Source organism: Aotus nancymaae, unplaced genomic scaffold, assembly GCF_030222135.1.
Source record: "Aotus nancymaae isolate 86718 unplaced genomic scaffold, 86718_ANA_hifiasm-v0.15.2.pri h1tg000020l, whole genome shotgun sequence".
Classification (NCBI taxonomy): domain Eukaryota; kingdom Metazoa; phylum Chordata; class Mammalia; order Primates; family Aotidae; genus Aotus; species Aotus nancymaae.
Window position 1 is genome coordinate 11,917,135 of NW_026988432.1, and position 19,172 is coordinate 11,936,306.

Genomic DNA, 19,172 nt, shown 5'->3' on the forward strand with positions numbered 1-19,172 from the left:
TCACATAATATTAAAAAGTGATATTGGTTATAATCTTTATAGACCTTTTTTTTTAAATCAATTGGTTTGTTTAAAAAATAGTTATTATCACCTAATATTCCAATAATGGAATATGACCATAACTAATAATTATAACTAATTTTTTAATAAACCAGTTTTATAAACTACATATGTATATATTTTATAGATCAACTCTTAGAATTTTGCAACAAAAAAATATTGTCATATGGAAAAAAATAAATTCTAATTAGCAGGTCTCTGGCAATCACCATAGAAACTATTGTACTTCCAAGTCTGCATTGTATGCATCAGTATTTCCATGTGCAAATCTATCATATTTTATCTTATCTATTTTGATTTATCTTGGGAAGTAAGATAATGCTGTCTTTACTATTCTGTTTCTACTGTAATTAAATCTTTCATTTGTTATTTATTAAGTTCAAAAAAGGAGATTGCTTTATGTGATCTGGCAGAAGCTAGACTGTGTCAGGTTGTAATTTCAGAAAAGCATTTGGAAAAAAAAAATGCCTTCTAACTGTGAAAATACTTGCATTGCATTTATACATATTTTTAAGAATCTGGAACCTTCCCTAGCTTTTCTTTATATTTCTTGATCTTGAGATTTTTTGAAAAATATAGGCTGCTTATTTTGTATTTTGTATAGTATTCTTTTATGGTTTGTATTGTGTCCTAATTAGAAATAGGTTATACACCTGGCACTTTGGGAGGCTGAGGCAGGCAGATCACAAGGTCAGGAGATCGAGATGATCCTGTCCAACATGGTGAAACCCTGCTTCTACTAAAAATACAAAAATTAGCTTGGCATGGTGGCATGTACCTGTAGTCCTAGCTACTGAGGAGGATGAGGCAGAAGAATCGCTTGAACTGGGGAAGCGGAGGTTGCAGTGAGCTGAGATTGCACCACTGCACTTCAGTCTGGGCGACAGAGCAAGATTCCATCTCAAAAAAGAAAAAAAAGCCGGGCGCGGTGGCTCAAGCCTGTAATCCCAGAACTTTGGGAGGCCGAGGCGGGTGGATCACGAGGTCAAGAGATCAAGACCATCCTGGTCAACATGGTGAAACCCTGTCTCTACAAATACAAAAAATTAGCTGGGCATGGTGGTGCGTGCCTGTAATCCCAGCTACTCAGGAGACTGAGGCAGGAGAATTGCCTGAACCCAGGAGGCGGAGGTTGCGGTGAGCCGAGATCGCGCCATTGCACTCCAGCCTGGGTAACAAGAGCGAAACTTCGTCTCAAAAAAAAAAAAAAAAAAAAAAGAAATAGGTTAAACATATCTGTTAGGAACAAAACGAAAGCAATATTGTGTCCTCAGTGCATCATATCAGGAGGCATTTCACAACAGTTTTTTCTAATCTTATTGATCAGCTAATTAATTGGTTCAGGCAGTGTTTGCCATATTTCTGCACCAGAAATTATTTTTCCTCTGTAATTAGTAAATATCTTGTGAAAAGAAACTTTGAGTGTTGTGTAAACAGCATGTTTATTGTCTAATGTTATACACTAGTTTTAATAACCTTTGACGAATTACTGTTTTCATCATTCCTTCAATATTTATTGGTTGGCATCCTACTACAAGAAAGTACTTTTAATGATCTTTAATTAATTTATTTGTTTGTACCAGCATGGACTCATGGATTACATTTGTTTTACTAGGTTATAATCCATGCTATTAAAGCAATGTCCTTGTCTGGAGTAATACCCGAAGTTTGTTGTCCCACAGCCATGGAAAACTAGGATGTGGGCACACCACATCCTAGTTAAGAGTGGAAATTTAATAGGCAAAAGAAAGAGAAAATGGGTTGCCACTTCTGTGATGAAGTGCAGAAGGTTATATATAGATGAGCTTGAGGAGACAGTGTTTGATTTACATAAGGCATGAAAGATTGATAGGACCACGTATGCCATCCACATGGCTTGCAAAAATCTGGCCACCCTTACTCTAATCTTTTATTATGCAGTTGGGTTCTTTACTTGGCCAGTGCCATGTTGCCTGCTTCTTTTACTGTACACATGGTGACAAAGTGGAGGAAAGATGGAGCCTCCATGTTGAACATACCTGGCCCACAGGTAGCCTTTGTCTGCAGCTCTGTTTCTCAGGCTGCTCTTTGTTAGAAAGGCAACAATTTGGGGGCTGCTTTTTATTCAAAGGAAAGCCCTGCAGAAGACTCCTTTACCCTCACTGTCTGCCTAAATAATTTCTGACTAGCTCCTGTATCACTCACTATTAGTACTTGTTTTGACAGTCAAGTTGCAAAAGACTAATTGAAGTGCTTCAAATTAATGATGATTATAAAACTTTCCTTACTCAATATAGAGACCGGTTGGTTCCCTGGATAGTTTCAGAATTAACATATAAAGAATTTTATTTGCTGATCCCCATGTTGAAGAAACTGACTGGGGCACCTTTTGGGGAATTTCTTTGATTTATTTAGACAGAACCTTGCTCTGTCATCAGGCTGGAATGCAGTGGTCTGATCTTGGCTCACTGGAACCTCCTCCTCCCGGGTTCAAGCCATTCTCCTGCCTCAGCCTCTCGAGTACCTGGGACTACAGACGTGTGCCACCACACCCAGCTAATTTTTGTAGTTTAAATAGAGACGGGGTGTCACCATGTTGGCCAGGATGGTCTTGCTTTCTTGACTTCATGATTAGCCTGCCTCAGCCTCCCAAAGTACTGGCATTACGGATGTGAGCCACCGACCCTGGCTGGGACATTTTTATGGTACTTATCAGTGATCAGGAGGAGAGGATGCCCTGAAATGCAAAGCTTTCCATATCTAGAAATGCTAATCCAGTGTACAATATGAAGTCTGCAGATATACACTAAACAAGAATTCCATTATGTAACAAGAATTACTATGATTTAGGTAATCCAGGAACCACATTCAGAGAAAACTGTCTAGTAACTCTATAGTAATAATTTCTCTTTAACTCACTGTTGGATGGCCAGTCCCCACCCCATACAGATGCTTCAACAGAACTTCTAAATTAATGACTGGAAAGGAAAGATTTGTAGAAGCTGAATTGAAGATGGGGAAGAATTTCAACATGAATTATAACTAATTTGAATAATAATTTTCTATAAATATCCTACTTCCTTTTTTTAAAATTTTTTGGTCTTTTTTTTTCAACTCCTATTCTACTCTAAATTATTGTACTTTCAAGCCACATTTTTTTAAATCTTGTACTAACAGTTTGAATGGGTTTAGGAATGCAGACACCTTTTTCTATTTTTGTAATATATTAATAGCCTTGAAGATGATTTCAACTGCAAACATAACATGTTATGGTAATTATCATAACAGAACTGTCCCTTGCCTGTTTCTGATAGTTGTGTTTGTTTCTCAGTGCAGACAATACTGAGTATTCTTGTTTCCATCATGCCACTTCTAGGCCTCATCTGTTATGTTTGAGTCCTTCACTTCTAATCTTTACAGTTGCCGAAATTGTATATCAGAAATTCTTTTGCATTCTTGTTTGATTTGTATATACACCAATGTGGTGTTATGAAAGCGAACTGATGATATTTAAAACTTAAAGACTTGCCTACATAAATTTGACCATAAGCCCACCTCACACATTTTCTTACTGAAACATAGATCTTAAAAGGTTCATCTTTTTAGGGACGTCTCCACTCTGACCACCTGGAGGAAAAGCAATAAACTTTAATTAGTTATATTTACCTACCTATGTGATGTTAATACCTACATTTAACAGGTGAAATCACCATAATATTATACGAATCTTCAAACTGTAAGCGTTCCTAATAGTGTAAGGCAGAATGGACTTAACCTGGTTCAGGTCCTGCCCTATCATTCAATGCTTGCGGAATGCTAGCCAATTCATCGAAATTCTTGGAGTTTCACTTTCCTTGTGGGTTAAATGCTGGTAATAATACATGTCCTCAGAAAATATATGTGCAATAATGGTGAAATATACCTTATATAAATAAGTTTCTTAAATTTCAGTAAGGAGCATTTATGTGACTTAAACCTCTCCTTATATAATTATCCATAATAAAAGTAATAATGCATAATGCATATTAAAAATTTCCTTCTTAAATAGTCTGTATACATTATTCAACTAATTATCTTCATTTTGGAAGCTAGATATTACATTTTTAGACTAAGGAAAGTGGAATATAAACCTTTTTAAGGTTTTTATATAAGTGAGACTTTTTTTTTTGTCTCTTCCACATGCTTATAGTCATATGCACGTTCTACTTAATCCACCATGAACTAGGAGACTAAGTTTATTCATTTATTAATCCTTTTGATGAGGGAAATGAATGGCTTTAAGCACAAAGGATCTGTGCCTGTCATACAACTCTGGCCTTGTTAACATCTTAGGAAAACAAGTAGTGACATCATGCTCACCCCTGAACCTCCTTTAATGCAAAAACAAGCAAACAACAATAACAAAACCGAGCAATCTTTACCTTGAACTAGAACAAAGAGAATTCCCTTTACTACCAAACTGTGAAATGGCAAAAACACAGGTCAGTTGTCTTTATGAAACTTTAAATCAAGATATCAAAGACCACCTAGAAGTGGCATCAATCAGAATTACTCACTGATACATCGACTGAAAGCTGAAGAATTGACCCAGTCCTCAACTCACTCCATTTTCTGGCTATTGAGTGTGTTGTTAAAAGGATTTTGATGGACTAAAGAAGTAAGAAGAGAGTACTTGAAAGAGAAGAAAAAACACAAAATCTTGATTTATGCCACTTAAACCCTGATTATATTCTATTTTTTCTGTACAACCTAAATAAATCACCCTTTTATTAGAGGAAAATAATAGGACTTCATTTTGATCTTCAATAACCACAGAGAAAGTAATCCAAAACACCATAGAGAAAAAAGATAAATGAAAACACAGAACCCATATTTAATTATCTGATTTTAATTAAGATTTCTTGGGTATCCTAATCACTTTTCATAGGTGTGCTATACATTTTGATGAATGTACACAATTTATTTTTGCTAGAATTGAAGCTTCATAAATTTATAACAATATTGGTTAAATGGACCATTAAGCTGAATAAATTAAACCAAGTCATACAAAGTGGGTAAAGCTTCCTATAAAGTTAGTGGCATAGGAGGCATCAGGTGAAGTTAAGCTACCATTAAAAAATGAAAGACACCTGGCATGGCGACTCCCACCTGTAATTCCAGCATTTAGGGAGGCAGAGGCAGGAGGATGACTTGAGGCCAGGAGTTAAAGGCCAGTCTGGGAAACATAATGAGACCTTGTCTTTAAAAAAAGTGGGGACAGTGGAGGTGTCAAATAAGGCAATGGAAAATTTTGGTATTCTGATTAACAGGGATCACACTGGTTAAAAGCATGTTAAACTCCATATTTTATCTTTGTCCCTTATGTTCCTGCAGATTATCTTTTTTTCTCTATGTGGCAGACTAGCGAATTTCTTGCATTCTATTTTTTAGCTTCACAAGTTCCTTCTTGCACGGTATCTAATATAGTACATACACTCTCCATAGTACTTTTAGTTTCAAAGGTATATTTAAATCTTAAATATGCTATTTGGTTATTTTGCAAGTATACACCATCATAGATCTTTATTATTATTATTATTATTACTTGTGTTTCATTCTCTATTTTACACATAGCTTTTTCTTGTCATGTTTCTGATAATAACCATGTCTGAAGTTCTTGAGATTGCTGTGAACCATCTCCTTCGTGGCAGGTTATCGTCTGTGTTTGATAATGTTTGACTACTAACTCATATTTGATCTAAAATAATCTATGGGATATGGAGGTGAAACTGTCCTCAAATGACATTAGCACCTTTATGGGTGTTGGTTTGATGCAGGTACCTTGCTGCTTTCCATGGACCCAGCTCTGGGTTGGAGTTGCCCCCATGGCAACTTCAGTGGACCCGTTTGTTGACAGTTTAGCTTCATAAGATTTAGGTTTGTTCTTTCTCTTTTTGGCAAAGGTAGAGGGTTTGTTGCCTTGAGAGTCAATTATTCAATCACAAGTTTATGAATCTGCAAAGCAGGTAACCCTCAGAAAATCTGGCCTGCCATATTTTTCTGCTATTGTCTATTCTTACGACAATGTACCACCCCAAAGATGTAATAGAGAATAGATTGAGATATACTGGTGAAGTGCCACCTTAATGACAATATAAATATTTCTATTTTTTCATTACATTGAAACAGAATTTAATGTCACTTCCTGATTAAGTTATTTTTAAGAAAGAATACTCAAACAAGTTTCATAAACCTAGTAAGGGAACTAAAGCCTAACTAAGATTGGAAAGACCAATTATTAGAGTTTCAGCTATCTTCTTGTCCTCCAAACCATCATTTACAGACAGTCTAAGATGATAAAAAAGATAAAGGGCAAAATATCCCTATTATTATTATTATTATTATTCGTTTCTTTCTTTCTTTCTTCTTCTTTTTCTTGTTCTTCTTCATCTTCATCTTCTTCTTTCTTCTTCACATTTACTTTATGTGTTTTTTTGGCATGAGTTACAGTTATTTCAGGCATCAAAGTTTCTCCTTAAAAAAACCTAACAATGCCTAGCTTGGGTCATTCACAGACTTATAAGAAAATTGAAATCAGGTATATGTTAGAATGTTCTGGAACTTAAAATTCTATATCTATACAAAATTTATTATAATATTTTACATTTAAAAAATCAGTCACTTAGAAGAAAAATTTTAAATTTTAATTACAATGATACTCATTTTCTGTACCGAGTTGTCAGGAGGTATAAGTTGGAAACCAGGTTGGCACCACCATCACAGCTGACAATGATGACAACAGAAGTATTCACTGCTGTGTCTCAGGTCTTTTGAGGTACCAAGAATTGTGGAAATTGTTTTCTTCTATATATATTACTCTGTGACAATTAAAAAAAACTTTTTTTAAACAGCAGAACATGCAAGAAGACACAGGAATACACTGAGCTCTCATATTCTCACGGCTTGTTTTCCTACACTTGATTCCAGTTCAGAGTACACTTTGTATACAGCTCTGCACTTGTTAATTCTGAAACAGTACTCTATTTCTTATATTTATTTTAAACATCTCAAATACTGAATATTGTAGGAGTCTATTTGCCTAAAAGATAGCACTTCAGCTGAATGAAAATAATCTATTCTGGTTCTGACATACATCCTGACCTCAGGTTTTATGCCTCATGTCTCATTTCCAAGGCTAAGTGAACTGGATTTTCAGGATCAATTCTGCGGTCAATCGAATTAACATTTTTAAGACTCTTTTATATCTATATATTTATACAAGTGACCCTTATATAAGCAAAAACATTACAAAAGTGGATTTAATTCTTTTTAATGTAATTATAATGGAATCTCATAAACATAAATAATTACAGTTTCATTGAAAGTAATGCTGTGTGTTTTACTTATGTGAAATGTTCATTCCTCTAAATTTCAGAAAAAAATTCTGAAATCTGTAGTAAAGAGAAGCTTTACAAATGTGCATTTTTTTCAGTATGTTCATATAATTGTAGAGGTTGGATTTAATAGGCATCTTAAAAACTAAAATCAAAATATTTAAAAGCCATTTGCTTTACTTCAACATTTCACCTCAAATTGTGTGTGTGTTCCTGCATGTGTGTATGTATGTGTGCGCTTTCTCTTTACAAATATATACACATACACACACAATTCAAAGACAAATACATAATATGTATTATATATAAGACATGTAATTATTTTTCCTTTTCCTTTTATTTTTGGGTATTTAAAATTACTGCATGTAAAATGAAATTGCTATATAGGTATCTACTGTTTTAAAAAGTTCATTGCTCTTAAAGTATTGGTCATATTCCAGATCTTAATATACAAAAACGCAGTGTTTATACTCACAAAAATAGAACATGAAGCCATAGGGTAGTGATTCACATATTTTTTCCTGCTTATAAAAATATAAACCATTAGCATAATTATAATCATTAATAAAATGAAAATGCAAAAGTCTAAGTTTTTGAATGAAAGCATGCTGTACTTTGCAACATTTTCATTAGTTACATAGTTATTAATGTATTTGTTTCTAGTGTCTGTTCACATGAGCATATAATAGTCAGATAACTAATAAAGTTGCAAACAGGGCTTAATAACATTTATCTTACGAATATGGCATCACTGACAAAAAGTATCCACTGTATATTTTTTTTTGTTTCCTAGAGTTTCTTCATATATAAGAGGTTAAGATGAGCTATTGTAAGATATAAGAAGTGATTTTGAGTCATCAAAACAAGAGTACATTGCATTAAGGATTATTTTCATATTCAGCCAATATAATTGCATTCTAATTTTTTCAAGTGTATAAATTATTGATTACACATATGTCACTGTGACTTAAGAAAATATTGCATTCTCTAGAACTTCATTTTCTTTATCTACTCTCGATGTCTGGAAGGCCACCTAACTTATACTCATTATTGTCTTTTTGTTTTCTCTATTCCAGTGTTTGTGTTCAGCAATGAGGCTGGCATCATCTAAAGGCCTTAATCTTCCACTCAGTCATCATCATAAATGGGAAAAATTTGTTCTTTATTTATAATCCTATGCACATGTGGATATCATTAATTCATATGAATGATTGAATTAGGTTGAGTTAAACTTCAATCTTTTAAGATCTTATGACTGTATTTGAGTAGCTTCAATTAGTTATGACAATTATCTCTTTGAATATTCTTTCCCAATTCAGAATACCAAATTGCATGTATTTTTCCTTAATGTATGTTTCTCTAAACAGAAATTTTCTGTTTACCATATAACAATAACCAATCTTTTTACATAATTTCCATAATTTCCCATAATAAAGCTTTATATTTTTATAGTGTTTTACAGTTTACACAGTCTTTCACTTAATCATTCACAAGCCTCTGAAACAGGATGGTCATTAACTCAATTTTAATCATGAAACTATAAAAGTTCAGAGAATTATAATGGCATCTAGGACACAGCAAAAATATGGTGAAACTGAGCTTCTGACCTAGATTTTATAACCAAAGACCAGAGGTAACTTCTGGTATACCACACTGATACCAAAGCCCAGTAACATCTCATAACAAATAATGCACATTCTATATTCTGTGTTAACAATGAGATTAAATCTACACAATAAGTGACAATTATACAGATAATTCAACTAAATATTCTCTCCGTAGTCACCAAAATTCTTATCCTAATATAAGTTAGATTGTTACAGCAAATAAGATATTTCTCCTTTCATTCAGTACCGTATTTTCTAGTCTTATTGCCCAACAGTCACTTGGCAAGTGACAAGAATACACCAGCACTAACCAGGCATTATGAGACTCTTATTTTTACATTGCTTCAGATACATTTCTCAACATTCCCAATCACACACATAAACACACACACACACACACACACACACAGGCACACATCCCTTTCAATTAAATTCTGAGCCTGTAGAAGTGAGCATAATATAAAAAAGTCTCAGAATGCAATACACACTGCCTGACTTGATTTGCTTGAAAAATTACCCATAGAATTATACTTTACCATGTGTGCCAAATCACAGCCTTAAACACCTCCCATTTTTCTTAAGGGCTTATCCCACTCTTTGAAAATAATATCAACCACATTTAAAATGTAAATGCTTTCATTCCTTTCTTGATCCTTATTATATCCAGCCAGCCAACATAATTGTATTAGCTTTCATTGCCAACTTTCATACACCATTATAAACACAATATATATTATTAATACACAGAAAATAAATTAGTTTATCTATTAGTTATCATACATATTTCACCTGCCTTCAGGCAGTTGACTAGAAAGAGTTAAAAAAAAATAGTTGAAGCTTTCATCAACTTTAATTTGATTAGGTCAACTGTAAATAAACCTTTAAATGGTGACTTAGAAAATAATTAGGGTTATTATTAGAACAGTTTGTAAGTCAATACATGTTAAATTGAAAATCTGAAGATTAATATTTACAGCTAATGCTTAAAAACTTTAACATGTTTAAACTAAATCATTTAGCCTCTTGCAGTGTGTTTAGCTTACTTTATTTTAGGCTCTTTTACATTTTATATTTCAATATAAATGCTGACACTATTTGCATTTGCATTTGCATTTCTCGGGCATGTGGGTCATATCACAAATATCGCTTCTACATTGTATAACTATGCAGTTGACATGAAAATAATTGCCTATGTCTGCTTATCTTCCAATGTTGTAAATGTAATTGTGCATGAAGATAAAATAATTTAAAACATTCTCAGAGGGCAGAGTGAAAAGGCAGCTACCATCACTTAACCACTATTACTTCCTGCATGTATCTTGTAGACAACTAACTTCATTTGTAGTCATCAGCGGAGCTTTCTGGCAAAGAAAGCTGTTTGCCAGGTCCCAGATCTGGTGACTGCTTATAGAAAAATCTACTTATTGCCTCCACAGTACTACCCAATTTTTCCTTGATGTCTCTTTCCTGATTTTGTTCTTTAGCTAGCTGATCTTAGAATATTTCTTAGACTAATCTGTGAATTGAGATTGATACTTTAGGCTTGATTTCTGAAAGTCCATTTTCTTAATAAGATTTGATTTTTATATTTTTATGCTGATTTTAAATTATGCAATGATGACAATTCAGATGAAGGGCTTGGCTATATTTCCTCGACATAGACAGTAACAAGTGAAATGCATCTAATTTTTCAATAAATTAAAATATTCAAAATGGGCATAATTTGGCACGCCCTGAGTTTCTATTGGTATTCCTGTATGGACAAATGGAAAATATTTAAGCGTATTGGCTTCCTGAACTATTATCTCTACTTGAAACTAAGCCATTGCTTTCCGTAATGAAGTGAATCCTCTCACTGTTTACAAGTAGCTCCAAGGATTTCACATCAGGAAATCACTACCACATGCATTTATATTTAGTAGTAAAATATAGCATAAATTCCTTTCATATCATTATTTTAAATCATATAAATTCATACTATATTTACAATTATGAAATCTCCTTTTATAAAATAATGTAAGCTGTAGAGTGCTGGTAAATGTTTAACAACTTGTCCTCTAGAGAAAAGGCTAGTGTTTGCTGATTACTGTTGTGGTCTAAATAATCCCACTATGGCTGACATCAACCAACCAAAATGATATCACTGTACCTGCAGTTGGGAAGAGATGTGCATAATTCGTTCTTGTGAGCTCATTCTAGTTGGTTTCAGTATAATACTAAATTTAAGCAACTTAATATATATTTATTTAAATGGTTTTTGGAGACTTTTCCAACTAGATTTAAGATGGATTTTATCAATTAACTCTTCAATGTCTGTTTTAAAACAAAGTCTACATTTCAAGTATTGTCATACCATGATATATAGCATTAGATTTCAGAAGAAAAAATAAAACTAAAATAAACAACAGTAAAAAATTCACCATATTACAATTAATCTTAGAATACTTCATATAAATCCTACCTGTATTAGGAACATTCTTCCAGCCATCTCAAGAAATTTTTTTAAATTTTAAAAAATACCACTAAATCAAATTTAATACTCTATTGATATAATCATTCACACATGAATAGCAATTGGGTATATGCAAGAATTTTAAATTATTATTTAAATATGAACCTTTCTTTTTCCAATCTATCATTGGCAAACATGTAAAAAAATTCGTGAGAAAATACAAACGTTTTAAAAGGAGAGAAAGCAGGGTGAATGATGTGTGTGTTCCTTTTCTAAAATACGTCCACACCTCCGTTTACTGATATGTGCAACAACCAGCAGTTTGGAGAACATAATCCAAATACACTAAACTATTTTATCTTCTTGCAGACAATAAGAGAGTTATTACAAACTGTTTTCTCAGAACCTTGCTGATTTAACATATATATAATTTCTGTACCACGCTCTTATTTTATTGAATTGGGTAAGTACACTGTTTTTTTTTTTTTAATTTGAAAAACCTGCATGTGTAACTAAAAGTTAAGAACAGTATCTTTCACTCTGTTATATATAGTTTTAATATATATGCATATTAATACAGCAAGAAGCATATCTATATAGTCATAAAACAATGTCTATAAAACTTTATTCAAATTAAAGGACTGTTTGCAGATAATCAAATTTATTGAATTATTTATTTTTATGAAGCTGAAGGCCACTTTTACATACTTCATTTCTAAAGTTGGGCTGCAAGTTTACAGAATCCTACATAGTTCTTCTTTGTGTAATCAACATATTAATATTCTAATTCCACTGTCTGCCTTTCAAAAAGCACTTTCAGAACATGATTCTCTACACAGTGTTGACTATTATTAGGAATCCAACAATGAATTATTTTTAAAAGGAGAAAGAAAGGAAAAAATAAATCCATTCTCACTTGAATATATATGCACATTAGACTAGTATTAATCTAGGAAAAATAATAAGTAGCAATATTTATTTTGGTAATGAAAATCATACTCTAAGCAGCTCATCTTAAATTTAAACACATGATTACTTGGCAATTGCCCTCCTTCCTTTGGCACATCTAAACCACATATAAATTATACATTGTTTGGTTAATTCTCGAGGGACATGTTTGCATCAGAATTTAAACACAGGTTTTAATCTTTATAACATTATACTGTTTAAGATTTTTAAAAAATCAATATTTTACACAATATGTTTGCAGCAAGAAAGGCTGGAAAACGGATTCTTGAAAGTCTTTGGAGCACGTGGAACTCATGACCTTGACAAATAATTCTTGCATCAAAGAAAATCTCAATTCTCTCTGAAGTCTTTCCAAAATACAAATATTTTATTCCAACGTTTTGACATTCTAACAGCTCAGAAGAACAATTTATATGTCCTTGTAGCTGTGCTCCTCTTTGAGATGTGAACTGCAACAGGGCTCAATTGCTTTACTATTATTTCCCCATTTCCATGCTTCATTTCCTTCATGTAGCTTGGGCTGGAGAAAAATCAGCATGTTCTGATGAGTTTAATACTATGAGGCAGTATGATGGACCTGAATTTAGTCTCCAAAATAAATATAACACCATGTGTCAAATGAAAAAGAAAAGATATTCTCCTGTATAAATCAGAAGAGATAATAAAAATCAATGAATAGACAGCAACTTTTTTTTTATCATACCTACACAAGCATCTCAAAACTATCACAAACTTTAAAAATTATTTACCTTTTTCTTATTTAGAACACTTCATAATTTATTGGATAAACAATGGTTTATGTTGCCTTAAACCAAATTTTATCAGCTTTTGTGGTAGGGTTTTCAGTTAGGAAGGAATTTCTGAGAATTTACATATTGCTAAATAAAATATTTCTGCTAATCAAGAGCAATAGAATTCTGCTGGATTCTGTAATATAGTAAGCTATAAGCATCTCTGTAAATTAAATTTGCCTCAAGTTTTGATATGCAAGGAGTTCCAGGGTGTTTCAATAGCTCAACATGTTCTATTCCTCTCAATGACAGTACCATGAAGGTATGTACAGGGCATCTGACTCACTGACAACACAGGGCACTACTTTCTCATAGAGGTTTGGTGCCTTTGCAGGTATATGAGAGTTGCTATCTATTCACAAACCACTGAGCATTTCTTTTTATCAAAAAGCCTTCAAATGCTCAGAGTCTGTGGTCAGTGCAGTCCCTTAGATAAGTCTAATGAAGATATGCCTCACCAAGGCAGAAACCTAAACAATTAAAAATGGAGAAATATTCACAAGCATCTTTCTCCAGCAAGTGGAGTTCTTGTTTTCTGTACATAGTGTTGCTGCTGTTGTTGTTGCTGCTGTTTTTTTGTTTTGTTTTGTTTTGTTTTGCTGCTACTTTTTCTTCAGTACATTTCAAATTAAGGTTCCAAGGCTATGAGTACAAACTCTCTTGGCCAGTCCCATACATGTCCGCAAGTCGTTTAAAGCGAGGTCCCCAGTCACTAAGGTAGTCATAGTTCTGATCAGAGTTTGAGCTGATGGAATCTAAAGAGCTGAGTGATTCAGCAACTGAGCCATTTCCTTCAAAGGCATATGTCTGCAGAGAGTCATAAGGAGGAGCACCAGGATCAACATCAGCTTCTTTTAGTCTTTCCCAAATAAATTCCCTAAAGATGACATTATCTGGGATGCTTTTAAAAGCTGGTCGACTCAGGAACTGAATTTCTGGAGTCACATCCCTCCGGGTCTTGGTGTCTCGGATGACGTTGAGGTTTCTCAGTGCAGCCATGTCAAATGCTTCCGTGTCCTCCTCTCCCCCGCCCTCATCATCATATCTCACAATATTTTCTCTGATGTCTCTTTCTTCGTCAAAAATAAGGGGCTCTTTTTTCCGTCTTCTCATAGTGACAATTAGGAGGATCAACACTGAAACAATGAGACAGGAAGAGAAAGTTTCAGTAAACTCACCCACTGACCCACGTCATGTTAAAATTAGGCCTAGGATGCTGAGTTTTCTTCCCTTTAAAGAGAAATGAATTGGCCACCTACTTCCACGAGAATTCACAGCAGTAGATGTGCTAAAATTGCCAAAATGGCTTTAAAATAGAACACTTTTATACATCAAGGAACCCTTTTCCACACCTGTTCAGAACTGATGTCTCCCTCTTTAACGTAACCTCCAAAGTATTTGATAGAAGGAATTGAAGGGCCAGTTCATAATAAATATAATCATTTCAAAGCCAGAAAACACAAAGGGATTTTTTTGAACTCCTTAATTGCTGGAAAGGCAAATTGACATTCATAAATATTTTCTGTCTAATTTAACAACTGCAATTTCAGAAAGAAATGGATTACAGCATTCGGTCAGGTTCTTTGAAGGAATGCCTATTCCTCCTCTGTGAAAGTCAACTGTTAAATAAAATCCAGCATGTCAGGCCATTTACAAAGATTAAAAGCTTCTCTATAATAAATTGAGTCCCACTTTCATGTATAAAATACTGAACTTGGTCTTTATCCATTATACCTACAGAAAGAATAGAAGCTGTGAGATTTTCAGCATCTGTCAAAAATAAATTTAAGAAATGAATCATCCTTTTAATGTTAGGAATTTATCTTCCTATACCAAAACTAATAATTAAATCTTAAAGCCTGAGGTTGCACTGTAAAGCAAAGAAGAACAATTACCTGGCTATTTCAGGGACTTAAACCAACAATATATTCTGTGCATTTTTTCACTAGCATACACAAATAAGGAACCTGATCTGACCTCTGAGTGACCACATGCTCCTTGAATTGGGAATACATTTGATTTCATGGCCACTTTAATTAAACTACAATGAAGTAAAAAGGGTATTATTGAATTTTGGAATTTAAAAATATGTAGAGTAATGAATTGTTTTTATTTGTCTACAAATACCTTTTAACAATTTATATTGGATCACCTTAAGATTTTTTTCTGGAAAGCCTAACGAGCCCAAGATGTACATCGATTATCATTTAGGGTACATTATTGTCATCATATGTGGGTATGAAATATTTTTATTTAAAGTATCTTTTGAACTTTTTACTTTGGCATTAGAAATACTTTTGAAAGTAAAAATATAAAACCAAAAAGACATCAAGGTCCTTAACTGTAGTGTATTTAACTGCAGTAACTAGGGGTGAGGCACACTCCATCCTCCACCTCACTCTACTTTCAAGAACCCCAGAGCTAAGCCTTATTTAGTTTTAAATAAAATAAATTTATCTTTAATAAAAATACATGCTTTCTTAAATATCTGTCGGCTATCTGCTTTAACAATATCAACAGGAATGCTACCAGTGCAGAAACTGTACTGGTGATCTGTGGAAACAGCTGTGAACCAATTGTTTTTGTGGCATTTTTCCTTCTCTTTCCCACTGGACCCTACCCTACTGCTCCCCTCATGAGCTTTACACTTTATGGACAACCTGCAGTTCACAAACTGATACATTTCTGAGCTTTTCTGGCCACCTTCTCATGCTGCATTGGCACAGACATGCCTGCTCTCTTTCTTTGTGCTCCTGTTTACTTCATTTGGATGCTTTCAACCAGCTTCACCAAAAAGGCAGGTGTGTTTTAGGTTGATGCAAAAGTAACTGTGGTTTTTGCAATTAAAGTAACGGTAAAAATCATAATTACTTTTGCACCAACCTAAGTTCAAAAGTTATTGCGTGAATATCTTTATGTTCCCATAAGTTCTGGTATTCACCTTCCTTCCCTGTTAAGTGCATTGTCCTTTCTTGTCTACTGAGAATTAACACTTCCATCACTCTAATGCCTTGTATTTCTCAAGGTACATGCCAGAATGCTACAATAGGAGCTGCAGCTTTAGTGTCGGGAAGGCCTTGCCCAACCTTCTTACATATGAGCTGTGTGAATTTGGAACAAGTAACTTTTAAACTTACTGAAATTAGCAATATATGGTAACAATAGTCAACATCAATCTTCACAGTGTGGACTGAAGAGATAAAGAACATTGAAAATAACATAAGTAGAGTTAGCAGAATCCCAGTTACTTATCAATATGCAACAGAGCAGTTTTTTTTTTAAATGAAACAAACAAAGTAGAAAGTGCACCATATATGGCTAGGCATATGTACCAAAGATTAAATGGGAAATAGAAAAGGTGGTACAGTGAGAAATGAAGGTCTGCACACAGGACATATTATTTAACATCCACAACAATTCTCTAGGGTAGGTGTTTTCTCATTTGATGGTTGTCTTAAACACATAAAATAATCTGTCTAGAGGTAATTAAATGCAGTAGTGAGGGGTGAGGCAAACTCCACCTCAGTCTGTCTTCAGAGCCCTCACACTGTCTGTAACACTTAGGCTTACTACTTTCATAGAAGGTAATTAAAAAACAAAGCCTAAGGGTGACAAGTATGAAAGCTCAAAAGGCAATTGCTTGCTCAAGGAAAGACAGTTTTTAAAACACATGGATGAATAAACAACTATTTTAGATTTATATACAACTTTAGTTCCTCCAAAATGAAAGTAATTGCAGTAGAAAGAAAGGGAAACCCAATAGGAATTCTTAGTGAGAAATCAAACAAAGTAAAGCCGGGAGTAAAGAGGGATGTTGAGAGAGAATAGTGATGGGATGCGCAGGCGGAGGCAGGTAGAAATAAGACATCTGTTACACATGTTGAACAGAAAAATCAAGGGAGAGGAATGTCCAACTGAGAACAAAAGGGTGTAAGAAATGAATGATACGAGAGTCAGTAATGGTATAAAGAAGTTATATAATAATTAGATGCTCTTTTAATTTAAATCAGTGTCTAAGTAGGTAAAACATTTCAAAATTCTTCTTTCACTTAATTATAATAAATTTTGTCATAAATATATACCTATATATAGTATATATCAATTATTTCTTATATTCTATTGTAAATGTATTTCATGCTACTGATAAACTTGGCTTTTGATTCTCAAGTCTTCAATCAAAGTAAAACTCTAAATTATTCATGGGTATATCAGCCCGTAAGTACAATACACATCAAGGATATTAATGTCTGATGGAGTTTGCCTTATTTCCCAATCTTGTTCAAGACAAAGAAAAATGTGGTATTTGGAAGGTTAGATAATTTAACATTTGAACGACCTGAGAGAATGTTAATTTCTAACCACATAAGCACATATAAAAAATAGATTTTAATGTTTATTTAGAACACGTATTAACTGTTCTTCAGAGACTATGGTGTTAATTACTGTATTAAGAAGAATACTCTGCCTAAGTAAGGATAAGATCATATATTTTAAGAGGTTTTATCATTTGTCTTTTCTGTTATATGGCCTCTCTACTTCTGAGTAGAGACAGAAGAAAAGTTTTAGCTCAAGCTGAAATCTAGCCATGTATGACACTTACATTGTTCTGGTTGTTCAGGAATTTACATATCTCCTTAACAAAAATATGTTAACCATTTATTATATGCACTAGGTATGGTGGTGTAATGTTGCAAATGGAAGCAGACATCAAAACATTTACTCGTGGACCTTATGATTTAGTGGGACCAATAGATATTGATCAAAACATTAAAATAAATAACTGTAAAAGTAGAATTGTAATAATTATTCCAAAACAGGGAAACATGATCTTCTAAAGAAATATACTAGGGGAAATAGATGAAGATGAGAAAGACTTAATTGAGGATAACTGGAGGCTGAGTGTAGGGATGGGAAGGAAATGTGATATGGAAGAACGTGCTTGGTACACTGATGACAGTGAGCAGATACTTGAGGCCAACGTGGCTAGAGAGCAAAGAAAGAGGTGAGGTAAGGTTGGAGCTTTCTTCAGTTTAATCCATTGTTTAGTGGCTAATACCACAGGTTTAAGGCCTACATTTCATTTAATTCAATAATATTTTTTAATGAATAATGATTTGCTAAAACTCTAAGCCATATGAAGGGCAGTGACTTTGTTTTCTACAGATTTACCCTAAGCACAAAGAATAATACATGATAGTATGTGCTCAATAAATATTTGTTAAATAAATTAATAAATTATAGGCAAGGAAATGTGACTAGAAATATATAGACTTGCTGGACTTGGCCATCAACAGGTCTAACATTTTGAATAAAAAATAAAAAGTTAAATATTACAGAATGAATTAAATATATAGCAACATAAAATATGCTAGGAAGATGTTGGTCTCATAAAATGAGTTAGGGAGGATTCCCTCTTTTTGTAACGTTTGGAATAATTTCAGTAGGAATGGTGCCAGCTCCTCTTTGTACATCTGGTAGAATTTGGCTGTAAACCCATCTGGTCCTGGACTTTTTTGGTTGGTAGGCTATTAATTGCTGCCTCAACTTCACACCTTGTTATTGGTCTATTCAGGGATTCAACTTGTTATTGGTCTATTCAGGGATTCAACCTGGTCTTGGGAGGGTGTAAGTGTCCAGGAATTTATCCATTTCTTCCAGGTTTACTGGTTTATGTGCACAGAGTTGTTTGTAGTAATCTCTGATGGTAGCTTGTATTTCTGTGGAATCAGAGGTGGTATCTCCTTTATCATTTTTATCAGTTTTTATTGCATCTATTCTAGGCAAAACCATTCAGGACATAGGCATAGGCAAGGACTTCAGGACTAAAACACTAAAAGCAATGACAACAAAAGCCAAAATAGACAAATGGGATCTAATTAAACTTAAGAGTTTCTGCACAGCAAAAGAAACAATCATCAGAGTGAACAGGCAACCAATGGAA

At 33.7% G+C, this 19,172-nt stretch overlaps 1 protein-coding gene across 2 annotated transcripts in view; it reads right to left on the reverse strand.

The window, feature by feature from the left end:
• Positions 1–6,503: 6,503 nt before the first annotated feature.
• The window catches only part of CDH7 (cadherin 7), a 137,210-nt gene continuing 124,541 nt past the window's right edge, over positions 6,504–19,172 (reverse strand). For both annotated transcript variants that reach the window (XM_012465385.3, XM_012465386.3), the window contains exon 12: positions 6,504–14,367. In XM_012465385.3, coding sequence (XP_012320808.1) covers positions 13,874–14,367 — 494 coding nt within the window. In that variant the 3' untranslated portion in view covers positions 6,504–13,873. The remainder of the gene's footprint in view (positions 14,368–19,172) is intronic.